General features: G+C 39.5%; 1 protein-coding gene across 32 annotated transcripts in view; it reads right to left on the reverse strand.

Annotated features, from left to right (window-relative positions):
- The window catches only part of LOC139134737 (cadherin EGF LAG seven-pass G-type receptor 2-like), a 102,555-nt gene that overhangs the window by 16,830 nt on the left and 71,425 nt on the right, over positions 1 to 14,300 (reverse strand). For all 32 annotated transcript variants that reach the window (XM_070701757.1, XM_070701754.1, XM_070701753.1 and 29 more), the window contains exons 6-17: positions 11,529 to 11,644; positions 10,916 to 11,205; positions 10,345 to 10,511; positions 8,893 to 9,039; positions 8,412 to 8,522; positions 6,637 to 6,817; positions 5,164 to 5,435; positions 3,629 to 3,812; positions 2,578 to 2,774; positions 2,037 to 2,246; positions 1,214 to 1,397; positions 704 to 953 (exon numbers count right to left, since the gene is read on the reverse strand). In XM_070701757.1, the coding sequence (XP_070557858.1) occupies positions 704 to 953; positions 1,214 to 1,397; positions 2,037 to 2,246; positions 2,578 to 2,774; positions 3,629 to 3,812; positions 5,164 to 5,435; positions 6,637 to 6,817; positions 8,412 to 8,522; positions 8,893 to 9,039; positions 10,345 to 10,511; positions 10,916 to 11,205; positions 11,529 to 11,644 (2,309 nt within the window). The remainder of the gene's footprint in view (positions 1 to 703; positions 954 to 1,213; positions 1,398 to 2,036; positions 2,247 to 2,577; positions 2,775 to 3,628; positions 3,813 to 5,163; positions 5,436 to 6,636; positions 6,818 to 8,411; positions 8,523 to 8,892; positions 9,040 to 10,344; positions 10,512 to 10,915; positions 11,206 to 11,528; positions 11,645 to 14,300) is intronic.

Consider the following 14,300-nt stretch of genomic DNA (forward strand, 5'->3'; position numbering starts at 1 on the left):
TCATTCACTGTCCTGCATATGTTCAGAAATCTGATCCACAGTATTTCAAATACAAATTTTACTGTTTTATTATGTTTATTGTTGAACTTTTGAAGGAGCTGGACAATTTGCAAGTATTTTGCAACAAACTAGTGTTCTACTTGGGTAATTTTGTTCAGGAAATCGTGCCCCTGAATATGAAAACCTTGTGAGTACCTCTACGACAGTGTGCATATCAAATCGATGTGAAAGTGAGAAAAAAACAAGATGATGATTTATGATGACAGATAACGGCGTTAACAGTCACTTGGAGAGAAATTGATGCAGTTCTCAGGAATTATGGGTGTTAAGAAACATCTGCACCGGTTGATTAATTCTGAGGCCTGATCAAACAACATAGCTAATGTGAGAACTACAACTCCACTGCACCACCTGGCAACAAGGCACTGTTTATGACACCCACAATGATGTTTTCAGATCCTTATAACAGCAGTGGGGCTTGGCTTTGCATTGATTGAGTAAGACTTCTATTGAAATGATGTTATAAATGATTTTAACATAGGAATGCATCATTTAGACAAGTAGGCTACATGTATTGAGTGCTAAAGAGCAGTCAAATAGATTGAGGAATATGCAGGAACAAGTACGTAGGAAATGCGAATCAAAGCTCAACACAATTAATCTACAGTACATGTTCTGCTTGTACTTTTCTGAAGTTACTCACTTGACAGTTTTAGAGTCGTAGGTCTTTGGGAGTAGTTTGCCTATTGAGGGGAAAGTCATCCACGATGTTACAGCGATGTTTTCATCAAGGTCAATGGTGTTGGAAGGGCCCTCTTGCTTGGGGACCAAGATGTCGGCAGGTAGTTTGATCTGTGTTGAGTCGGCGACTCGCTGATTGAACAGGCCGTTGTTGTACTGGGGGACTGATGTTCCACTGAAATCGCTTCTCAAAACAACATCAAGGCTGAAAACTGAGGGGGAAAAAGAAAGAAAACTTTACAACATGTGAACCCGCTCTTTCCCACGCTTTGTCCTTCACGGCGTGATGTGATCGTTTTATGATCTGATACGTGAACTCAGCAATTGGCAACTTTACAGATGATAATGGATTTCAGCATCTTTCGTTTAGATAAACTTGTGGTGATTAACAAGCCACTGCTAAGTAAATTTGAAATCAAGTCAGAAGTTCCCATGGCAACAATGTGATAAATTTCAGTCTTCACACACTTACTGATGTTTTTCATGACGATGGCAAATGGCTCTGTGTAGGTTGATTCCAAGTTCTTGGCCAGATTCTGTCCATACTCTTCAAAATCTCTCATCAGGTCCGCTGAGCCTCCAGAGGTCTTTTGAATAACTCTCCAGTGTTCCTCATTCTTTGGTTCAAGAATGATGCTGGTGCTCTCCAGAATATTCTACGATGATGGACATCACAAAAAAATAATTTATCAGTTAACGATTACAAAACGGCAATACAAAACTGACCAGTGGTACAGCTGTGTGTTCTCCAACATTTTGCACACTTTCCCAACTAGATTTAAGGTAGTATGTACCTCGAAAGTGAAAGACTTAAACTTTTGCTCAAACTTTCCTAAACGAAACTTTTACAGTTTAATCATTCTCTTTACTGTAATACCAAATCAACAATAAAAATCAGGGGTCACTGTGCAAAGTTTGGAACTAGCGAAACAAATTACCCATCATTTTGCGATATTTGAAATTCTAAATGGCAGCCATGCCTGTGTTAACTCTATGGGGAAAAATTAAAATTTGAATTTTCGAAAAAATAAGACAGTGAAAGTTTTTCTTTCTCCCAGAGCTTTAAAATGAGCCCCAACAAGTGGTAAATCAGAATAAAATTGCAAAAACTTTAGAGTCTGAATATCTGTCCCCGAGGCACGTTCAACCTTAAAACGAGATCTCTCCTAATCAGTTGACACATTTTAATTCTGTCTATTCAATTCAATATAAGAATTTTCTTTCTTCTTCAAATTATGTATTTAGGTTGTCTCATTCATATGGAGATATTTAAAGAGTAATTTTTGATGGCCTACATTTGTGAAGAGAATATCCCTCTTGGCTGTCAATTCAAATCCTTCCTGTTGGCTTTCATATTGCAGGACAAGTGATGTGATCTTGTAGGCGATGTTGATGTCATTTCCGTAAAATTCAGGAGTTTCCGTGGTTGCTTTCTGTAGTGCTGCAGCAATTTTAATGGCAACCGATGTGGACAAGACCTCTCTGCCTGTTTCCAGGTCACTGAGCTGTAGAAAGATAGTGAAATATAACAGGGTTAAATCAATGCTTTATTTATCCTTGCAGTGTCAAATTACACAGCAGAGATATGGATATAAGAACGACTGTGATGAGAGCTCGTTGGTTGGTGTGAAGTGATTGGCAGTAACATTGACCAATAACCTTTTAGCAAGGCTGAGGAATAACACTGACATCAACCAATCAGATGTCATAGTAGGAGGAGAAAGCCATTGTTGGTGGAACACTCCTGGAAAGATTGTTTTCAAGGCGACAGACTTTGAGATCAAATGTTGGGAAAATCTTGACATATGTTTGTTCAAATCTAAGTCGGTCACCTACCATTGTGGCCAGTGCTCCAAAAGTGTTTGAGGTACAGTTGAACAGATCCATCTCCAACCAACCATTTTGCTTGTCGCAAGTCCTTGTAGCATACCCTGTGGACCCGTAGGGACACATCTCAACAGCTGTCTGACCGAATGGAGTTTGTCGCCACCACACGTTACCAGCATAGTTCTTGGGACATGCTTTGTAGATCACTGTCAAGGTGGGAATGCATGACAATAAACAAGCAATCAATACACAATTGGTCTACAATTTACACAGATATCTTTAGTCCTGAAAGTTCTCCTGTGTGTGTATATGTCATGCAATATGGAAACATGAAGGTTCTGAGGTTCTGTGAGCTTAAAGCCGCACTTTTCAATCCCAGGTTCTCGCATTAGTGGAGTTCTCCTCCCAGTCAAACGCTTGGCCAGTACGATGTTTGATTTCTATAACATTGATTACACAAACTGATCTCAACCTTTTGTCACATTTTGCTAATCCTGCAAACAGAGTTTATGCAAGCTTTTGATTGACAGTTGGTTCAAATCGCCAACGGTCATTGATTCCCCACCACAAACGCTTGAATTTCCTAAAAAAATGTCTTCCAGTTGCGTTAGACTTTGAATATAACCACAGAGTTTGATCGGCAGCAACTTCGCGCTGACCGCTTGGCAGTCTGTCTGTGTTTTTGCGGCCGGGGAAAACTAAAAAGTTGCATTTTCTGGAGCGTGTGCCCGCGTGTTGCCTGTTTGGTGTCCACTTACACAATGAACGCCGCCATACCTTGGCGTCCTTTTAAAGGGAGGCTCCGCCTTTAAGTGAACTGGTTGTCGGTAAAAGTAGCTGGCAAACAGTGTGATGATACATGGAACTGCATTGCCAGTGTACATGTACCCTATGACAATAGATGACTTAAAAGAGGTTGCTTAGCTTGAAAATGGTGTATTTCAGAGATTATCTGTATCAAGTGGGCATTCATTATTTGCTGAAATATGCTCCATATATGAGCTAATGAACTGAGAGGGATGGTTTTTAAAGAATGGTCCAGTATTTCTATGAGATTTACCTTCACATCCACGCAGAGTCACTTCAGCGAATGGATCTCGGCAGGAATCACAGCGTCTCCCAATAACACCTCGTTTGCACTGACACTGACCGGTCTCTTGATCACAGTCTCTGCTATAGGATCCCACATCGTAGCAGTCACAGGTGAAGCACTGTGAGCTATTAGACGGCTTATAGGAGTGTTCCTGTCATAAAAAGATGGGACAGATCATATTCCTTCTTTCTCCTGGAAAGTTATAGATTCATCATTTGCCTATATATGATGAAACATTTCTAAATACCGTGTACTTCTCTAATGTGACATATTACATGCCTTTCACCTGTTTTTGGTCTCTATGATGCCCCTCAACAGAACTTGAAAATTGAACATGAGAAACAAGCAGATTTTTGAATTTTTCTTTCCATCTTTTCTCTTTCTTCATGACATATTACAATGGGCTTAAACTGTTTTGTAAGAGTCAAATTTAAAGAAACTTAACCCTTAAAGTGCCGCGTCGGTTTATAAACCGACACGGCATTCTCGCTTTCAGCGCCACGTCGGTATATAAACCGACAGTGGGTGTGTTCTATGCTTATGCCTAACTCACCTATGCATTGCTGAACTCAGCCAGAAGGAGGGTATTCCTGACCCTTTGAACCCAGTTTAGTACCATATAAGGACTAAAATAATGACATCATGCAGCCTAACAGTCGAAAATTCCAGTAATTTATGCGAACTTTCTTCAAAAGAGGTCAGCGGTTTTCATGAATATTTAATCAGGTCTGCAGTTTCACCCGTACACAGATACGGCCACAATGCATTGAACGAAACACGTACGTTTTGAAAGCTTTACCATGCCGTAGACATGGAAGACAACTATATTATGCCAAGCTACTGCCCTCTGGGTGATAGAAATGATAGATTTTACAGTTTTTTGAGAATATTTTACGGAAAAAAATGACGCGATTTGCTGACCAAATCGATCGCGATAGTGAACTTCGAACGTATCGGCCAAGATGGCGGCACTGTGTGATGCCTAACTCTCGACATGCAACCCGAGGTTAAGGTTTTCGAAGTCCAAAACAAGCAAGATTGAGAAATTTGTAAGGGTTTGGTTAAATTGAAGTGTATTTTGTGAATTTTCAAGCGATGGACTGCCAAAAAGCCCCTTTAAACTGTTGATATTTGACCTCCGGCCATCCGGCCAATTTTACACCTTCAATGTGTAAATTGAAACTTTTCATTGTCATATAGAGCTTCTTCATATCCTGAGCATTGGAAATAATAATGGGTTGTTAGGGTTCTCGTCACAGAAAATGAACTGCACCGGTCTGAAAAAAGCATAACATGTTGAGAAGTTGGGTTCAAAAAGTCCTTGGCCTGGCAGTTGCATTGCATAGAAAGTCTATGGCACTTTAAGGAAAGTTAAAAAAGTATCTCTCCTCTTCAAACCTTGGTCTAAGTTCAAGAATAGCTTGTTGGATTCTTTGAACAAACTTGAGAGAGTCACACAAACAGAAATGAAAACAGATGAGAGGAAACATGACTGTTCTCACCTCGCAATAACATTCACCAGTGGTTTTGTTGCAAGTTTCATCATAGCCCTTCTCAACATCACAAGTACAGGGTCCACAGATTGGGTAGCCCCACCAACCGTTGGTGCATGGCTGGTCGTCGACCCGATTCTCACAGTACTGGCCGTAGTACAACTCTGAACACGTGCAACTGTAGCCGTGTGAGGAGGACTTCATGGATACGCACTCGGAATGATGTTCGCACGGGTTCAACTGATCATTGCAGGCATGGACGCAATTCTTGCCGTAGTACCCTGCAAATATAAAAGATCAACTTTGTAAAACGATCATGGCTGTTCCCCTAGATTCCAACAACTTAAGTTTTAACCGTTTTAGTGGATACAGTTCATTTGTTAGCTTTGTAGGGGTGTGTTACATTCAACCAGTACACCAGCTATATTGTTACAGTCTGCTTTGTTCACAAGAGCATTACAGAAAACATAAATGTCTAAAGCGTGACTTATTTCATAGGCATGACAGTGCATACCTTATGGGCAATGGCTCAATAATACGTTATGGGCAATGGCTAAGTCGTGCGTTATGGGCAATGGCTCAATACTACCTGAGCAATGGCTCAATAAAATTGGTGATACACAAGCAATTCATTGTGCCAAAAGGGAATACACAACAAAATAAGATAATGAATGCGACAAAAAAAAATCATGAAAAGACAGAAGAAAATTTGCTGATTGACTGCTCGTTCAGTGTTTGTAAGTGGCAATGCTGGATGAGGCAGTCAGAAAATGCATGGGATATATGTATCACAATCTTTTTTTTAAATCGGACCTAATCTAGAAGCGATTGTTGTCAATTACAAAGCACAAGCGGTGAGATGCTCAAAGCCAAATTACATGACTCATGATATCCCATGTTGGATTTCCGATGCAATAAAGGTGTGTCAAGTGGATATCACAATGTGATGACATTGCTGCTGTGAGTCATGATGGTGGATTTGCTAGACACGTTCCTTAATTGGCATTTCAACTGCTCTACAGCGTCTCTTCCGTCGCAGAGAGATCCGCAAAGGTGCGACAAAATCTGAGATTCTAAACTGTCTGCACAATGTTAGAGTAACTTTTCATAGATTGTCCATTTTTTTGACTATGTTTGTACAACATAGTTGAGTTTTAGTCTGGACCTCAATTCTTTTGTCAACAATAAGATTCTGCACTGTAGAGAACAAACAGTACAATATTATCAAATGGTATGGCTATCGTCCCTTGTAAGTTGTACAGACATATACTGACTCTTATCAAAATCACCATAATAATTCTTTATTGATTTTGACTACAAGCTTGTACCTAGACTTCTTATCTATTACCACAACTACTATGATGTGTGTACGTGAACAATAATGGTACATCAATCGTGAAGATATTCGTAGTTATTGATCATTTTCATGTTTTCTTTCCAGCTGATGCCATCAAATGGGACAATATTGACAAGCCAACTGACCTGTGTAGCATTCACACTTGTAGTCATTCCAACCATTTGTACATTCACTGTTGGCAGGGCACGGGTTATCTCGGCACAGATTTTCCACAGAGCATTTGTCAGTGGCGCTTCCAAACCACACATCACTGTCGTCATCATCGTTGGGATCGCCGACAAGCACATCGCCACCAACCTGTGCTCCCTGTGAGAAAGTGAAACAGACAATTGAGCTGTTGTTTGAATTCAAAGTGAGATGCTTCTGCAGAGAACGAAGGGCTTCACAATCCAATCTGGGAGATACTGATAAAGTAGTACAGCAAATTTCGGGATACATTTGATGGCATGGTGCATAAATACCTTACCCATCAGAAGAGGCAGAGATGTTTGAACCAACTACCAGTGGTAAAATAAAATGTCATGAAATAAGTACTTCTACATGTTGAATAGAAAAAAATCACAGGTGTAAATCTTTATGATGATCTAAACTTTAAATCATTTTCATGTAAACAGATTTGATATAAACTTTTGACACAGAGAAATTTCTGTCTAAAAAACTGCATAACCAGGCACAGGAAAGTGACACTTCCACGTAACTGGTGTTTGAAGGGTATTTTCTTACAGTTTGAACAGTTAAAACACTTTAAATACACCAATCTCAAAGGAACATCTGTGTTTGAACATCTTTGTAGGGTTTTTCATATGAATGAACACTGAAATTCAGGGAGAGATCACATGCATCTCCTGTGGGACCGATACCCCCATCAAGAATGCAGCAAGCACTGCAATTGCTGCTTCCCTGCTGAATATTAACTGCAAATCCAATTATTTGAGACTGTACAAGTCAAATGCTCCTATTTCCTATGTGGAATTATCTCGCTGTTTCACACACAGGTCGTGTTTGCCGGCTTCATCACCGCCTCCATCCGGAGCGATAGCCCTGAATGACAATCAGCAATTTTGATCAGCCGTGATTGCACAGGGCCTCCGTCAGTTGGGAGAAGAGATCTCACCGGGGTATGAACCCATTCATCATTTATTAATTTATTTGAAGTGCAAACAGCAGAAAGTTTGGTCACAGGACGCTTTAATTCGGATCAGATCTCCAGTGTAATCTGGAGGTGTTCTCAGTCATGATTACAAATCAAGCTGCAGAATTCCACCTGGCATACTAAAAAGGCAGAGGTTTTTTTGTAACACAGGACATTTCATTTCTTTATCTTGGTTGGGGCAGATGTCTGGTGTATGTGTATTGAGCCAAGCAAGGGACCAATTTACTAACATAGCACTCCCCTTAGATACCCCATTGAGTAAATGTCTGTAAAACGTTCTATTTAAAGGTATTAGCATTGGTCATCGTACATTCATATGTAGGAGATGTCATTTCACCTACACAGGCTACAATAATAGCAGCTTTTTCTGGAGAGAGACAATACAAATACCAATGTAGGTTGGTAAACATCACTACAAACGCATCAGAAATCTCTCCTTGGTGTGCAGGCTTGGTATAGTTCAGATAAGATGTCCTTTCCTTAAGAGTAATTGTGTGTTTAATTATGATTTCACAATTTGCCATTAGTAATTTCACAACAAAATTTAGATGCTGAAGGTGTATTTTTGATCTATCTTTTGTACTATACGATGAATAGATAAGTATTATTACAGCAAGGGGTAAGAAACATGCCTTTCACATATTGTGAGTGACTTAATTAAATACAAAGTTTCTGTTACACAAAATACTGTGGTTTGCAGTTAGGTTTCCACCAAACTATCCAAAGGATGGGTGAATTTCAACACACCTGTATACATCCAGTAAATGGTAATTCCACGCCATCTTCAGTCGGTACTCCGCCCAATACCACCTCCTCTACCTTCAGTCCACTGACAAAGTCGGCAACATTTATCGAATTCTGTTGACACAGAAACATGGAGTGTAAAACTTCAACAAACTTCGCGATTCTATACTCCTGTGGAATTCAATGCTGAGCTGTGAGTTTCCTGTGCAATCCAAATGGTGTTACCGACACAAGAAGTCTTATGTTTGAGATGAGGCACTTCATCAAGACTGGGCAAACACGTCTATCTAACTCTCAAACAGGATCAATTATATCCCCTAATTGTTTCTGCGGTGTTTTTTTCACAATTAAAACTGCAATTATCGTAAGCCCCATTACTTTCAATGACTTATGGTCACTGACAAATTCACATCTTGACACACTGAGTGGTATTAATCATACTTTAGAACAGCTGAGGGTGAAATACTAGTGTGATTCTCTTTACCGTGTATTTTCCATGATCCAAGCTGAATACAATGTTGTCGTTTTTCCACTCTCCGACCAAAGAGTGCCATTCACCGTCATTTACTTTTATGTCAGGAATTGTCACAACCTCCGCAGAAAATTTATACTGCAAAAAGCCGTCGATAATCTGTAAACAAATACACAACAAAGAAAGAGAACATTATTGAAACCTGAACAGGGAAATAAAATTTACAACTTTTATGGGCATTATGTTTCAAACAAGGCACCATTTTCTATTTTTCAGATATTTTTCAAGCTAGGTAGGCCTGGATCGGATTTTCCACCACCAGCTTTTGCCAGCCATATAATGCCTTACCCTGCAGCTGTGAAAACAAGACTTCAAAGGTATGGGAATTGGAACAGCAATCCAAACTGAACATGGAATATTGTTTGTTAGCGATCAATACAAGTAAAGTGTGATGCAGCCGGAATATTGACAGGGCTAGAGACTGTGCAGATAGAAGCAATAAGAGCTATTTGTTTGATACTTGTCTGCTCTCTGCACACTATTATCAACTCCTGTCATATACCTTTGTACATTGTCAAAATGTTGAGATTGATACAATTAAGATGGCGATGCCCTTCATCTATAGTGTCTCATTTGTACAACCAAAGGCTAAGATGGCAATACATTGCACTCAATAATTACTGAAATGGAGATAAAATCCCCTTTCTTTGCAATGGAAAATTTTGTAATAAAGAGTTTGTTCACTGTGTCATTATGAAATCCATCCGGGTTATCCACAAAAAATAACATGGAAATACAGATGAGTTATGGAGACTCATTTACAACTCTGTATATCATTGAAATCCATTGATAATCTTGCCAAAATATCCAAAATGTTAAATTAAACAACAGGTAAAACACAGAGACAACAGCCAAAAGTTAAAATAACAAATAGTCCTAAAGCTTATGCTGTTTTGAAATATAACAATTAAATATTCGGATGGCCATGGGAATATTGCTACTTTTTCTCTCAAGGAAAATATGGAAGTTTTTTCTTGCCAGAACAATTCAGAACACAACTTGCAAGGACTTGTTGCAATCTTTTTAATTGGCTGAGACGAGGACAAGTTATCATTTCACAAAAAAATACTCTTACACCTATTGTATAGAGGTATTGTAATTATCAAGAATATTGGCCAATCATTATGTGATTGCACATTCATATCTAAGGATGACTGTAGTGTTGTGATCACATTTATGCACAAAGGAGAATAAAATTGCCAATATGACAAATAACCAATGATTATTTTTAACAGCTTGTGGGAAAACAGGAATATCCAATTGGAGAGATTAATTACTTTGTACCCGTCTTTCATATATATGTGATTTGAATGGCATTGCAATAATTTGTAATTAACAATTTGACTATTTTTGTCAAGTTAATCAATTTCAAAATTTTGCTGGTACCTCCATAGTTGCACTCACCTCAATGTTGACCCTGGCAAAGCTTCCAGGCGCTACCACCATCAACATTCCGTTCTCTGAGAATGTCCGGAACATCAGTGTATTGCTCCAAGGCAGAGAAATCTGAGTCTCGCTGCCCGGGAACTTGACGTAACCGTCACCATTGAAACGGATATCACCTGGCTTGGCTGTTCACAAAAGATAGGCAAAAAATCAGAACCTTTTGTTTTTCACAAGCAATATCACAGCAACATTGTCACTTTGGGTCGACTGTGGACTGACATTTGGCAAATTGAGGCTGGGTAAACATGACAGCACAATTTTTTACCATTTCAATAAGTATGTCTCTATAATATTTCTTCAAGTTTTGGCTTGACCATTTTCAAGCTGTGTATAAGATTTATTTCATGTTTTGTACACTGAAATCAGGCAAAATCTCAGGTTTTTTCAAAGTCTCTTTTGAGAGTGAGAAAACTTTACAAGATATAATGTTCTTCACCACCGAAATATTTGTAGAATTTTGCCCTAAACTTAATTCAGCATTATGATTCAATGAGTCTTGGGCATTTAAAAAGCAAAGTTTACAACTTACACTCCTGACAGTTTGGTCCCCCAAAGTTGGCACGGCATTCACAGGAATAGCGATTCCACTCATTGGTGCATGTGCCTCCGTTGTCACAAGGGTTGCTGGAACAGAAATCCCCCTTGGCCCTGCAGCCTTTGGTGGTCCCGCTATCAGCCACATAGCTGTCAAGGTCAAGAAGTTTGTGGTCTATGTAGACATTCCTGATACAGCCAACATACTCTTTGTTTTTGACAGGAAAGTCCTCGGGCAGACTTGCCAAGCCACCCAACATGAAGGGGCCAGTGAGATCGAGGTACCTGTACCAAAGACGGAAGAGAGGTTTAGATGTTTAGTTTTATTTCTTTACAGTACATGAATAACTAAAATCCAAATGTCACAAAATGGTCACTATTTGTATTGTAATCGCTGTCATTGTCATTTTAAAATCTGACATGACTCCACACCTGGCGACAGATGTTGTCTCAAATGGACACGCCAGCGTGTCATGTGTGAGGAAAATTGTTAGTGTCCGCCATTCAGATAAATCATCTTGTGACTTGACCACTGTAATTATCTAAACAACAGCAATACTTGACTGTAAAAAAAATGTAGTGTTGTGATAGGTTGAAATCATCCATACCTGCTTTTCGAGGAGTATGGCAGGGAAGTACTTGCTGCACATGTGTAGTTACCAATGACATTACCAAACTGTACAGCCATTGCTGAATCACAGTCATCGATGGTTAAAGTGGCCGTCTGAAAACAAAATGGAGAAAAATTGAAACATGAACACACTGGACTAGGTTAAGTTCACATATCTGTTGGGTGACTGCACTCAGTGCCATGAAATGCACTGTGGTTATTCTTGATAAATTGTATTGTGAGTCCATGGATGATAAGGTTAAAAACACAAGGGTCAGAATAGACATGACTCAAAAGAATTACACTTTTAAAGTGCCTTTTTTTGATCAATAAAACACAAACAGACAGAATAACACTATGGGCATATATGTTACATTATGTGTACAAATCTCTCTACTGTCTTCTCAATACATGAGAAAAACATTTGTCTCTTAGTGAGTTCCTTCACATGCCAAACATTATCATACTCTTCTTTTCTTGATTACTACATCACTTTCCCTTGTGCACTTTATTTTGGTTAAATACCACACAACCGTCTCATAAGCTGTCACCTATCTCCAGATTAGAGCCTTAACTTTAAACCAATCATCACTATGTAGTTTGACCTCATTACGCCTGGCAGCAAAACGCGAAAGTATCATCCTTTTAGATAATGCCAAACAGAGAACAGAACTAAATCTGCCTACTTAAGGTAATGACAAATTTACAACACTGGCATTAAACTTGATTTAATGAAACTTTTGTAGCATGTATCTTCTCTCCATTGGAAAATACGCCATAGGCTGTATTAAACTGTGGTTTAAGTGTTACTTGTCTTTTTTTTAACAGCATCAATCAACCAGACCAAACAATAAAAGTGTGCCAACCGTCGTGATAAATGTGATGACCCTGTAAATGTGCCCTGGGTCAAGCAAACACAGGCACACACGCTCTGTACATGATCCTAGATTTACACGGGATATAAGACACACAAGTATTTTGCAGAGTGAAGGCTAATTTATTGCTTGTTTGCCAGTTTTTCCAGTGAGAGTGTTCCTTGGAAATGTGCCAGATTTATGGCCCTACAAATTGTAAGATTTACTGCTCTGCTTGTGCAGTTATTGCATTTTATGGCAATATCTCACGCCCTCACAAAGGCAACACTCACTGTCGTACATTGACTGGCGGCATCCAGATAGAATTCTCATACTGTGCAGTTACGTTTATGAGGGCAATTTCTGAATATCATTTAAGAGAACAAATTTGATCATGTCATTTTGTATAGTGGTAATGTTCTTAGCATAGCAAAGGGGTCTGGGACAGTTTTGAATAGCAAGGAGTTTTACAAAATCTGTACCGTACGTAAGAAATGCATGAATGGCCTCTATAAAATATTGCTTGAAACCCCTCTTCAAGCAATCCTCTCCCCTTATCAAATCCTCTCCACACTGGTTTCTCCCATGGTAGGACCAAATCAAAGGCTCAAAGGTTGGTTACCACAAGGTCAAGGACATTCCAAAATCCTGCGACTCAGTATTTGATAAAACGAACAAAACTATCTGAATCATTGCATTACTGCCATCGCGGTAATTGTTGGTACACTGAAGCCCCAATATATTTAGGGAAACCGCTGGAGATGTTGATATATACTCAAGTAATTAGCAATCAGTGTTGTTGAGACATGAAGGCGGCTCTGTCGGTCTCGGCAATAAAACTGATATAGAGTTACCGCCATCCAGAAACCGGAATATTCAATTTTTATGATGGGGATTGTGGGGAAATGTGAGCAGTGAATAAATAAAATGACTGTATTTCATCACATTTCTGTTCCTTAGTTCTTGTCTTCATTTAATACTTCTCTTTAATGCATATTTTAATGTAAATACGGTGTACAGCTAATATTATAAGACAACTTGGATGCAAAATCTTTAGTCCATTGCGATACCCCCCTTTTTGAAAGTGGTATCAACAATCAGAAAACGCGCGTAATCAACGTGCTCCCGCGCTGAACTTGAACATCCTTCAATTCACAGAGCATGAAGATTCCATGCATGTAAGCCATGTTTCAATTTCAAGTGAAATACTGTGGTGGCAAAATTCGTCACATATATGGCGATAAAATGGGAACATACTGTGAACTCGTTCATTTTATCAAGCGAAACATTGCAAGCTTGGAAACTTTTGATTTCCAAATTCAGTATAAAAACGAGGAAGGGGATAGCATTACGCTGTCAAACAGTGAACTTGATATCAACGACCTGTATCGATGTTCCGAGACAGTGCCCAATGCCGAATACAAGCGCATCAAGTTAGAGGTCGTTGATGATTATTCTCCAATGGTTGCAAAAAAACGCACCGAAACGAAAGAGTGCCTTCCATCGCCAGTCAAAAGTCGAGACAACGACCCGTACCCGGAGCAGAACCAGAACATCGATGTATGTAATGTACCGCCCCGGCGACAGCTCACCTACAGTTCCGTTACGGACAAGTTCAAAACCGAAAAAAACTGGAAGGAGACCAAAGCTGAAAGCTTAAATAAGAAACTTTGTCTTTTAAAAGATGAAAAGTTAGCGCTTGAGCATCAGCGCAGTGAATTGGAGAGACCGGTAAGAGAGGCATCGCCAGTGGGGTCAAATACACGGAGTACATGCGCAATCTGCCACCGCCGCGGTCACCGCGCCACTGGTAACAAAAACAGTGAAGGTTGCTTGTTGGGCGAAGCTTGCAAGGGGTTCGTCTACTGCGGGGAGAAAAGACAAACATACTCAAGATCACTTTGTCCAAGTAAAGA

This window comes from Ptychodera flava, chromosome 6 (genome assembly GCF_041260155.1).
Source record: "Ptychodera flava strain L36383 chromosome 6, AS_Pfla_20210202, whole genome shotgun sequence".
In the NCBI taxonomy this organism is placed as follows: domain Eukaryota; kingdom Metazoa; phylum Hemichordata; class Enteropneusta; family Ptychoderidae; genus Ptychodera; species Ptychodera flava.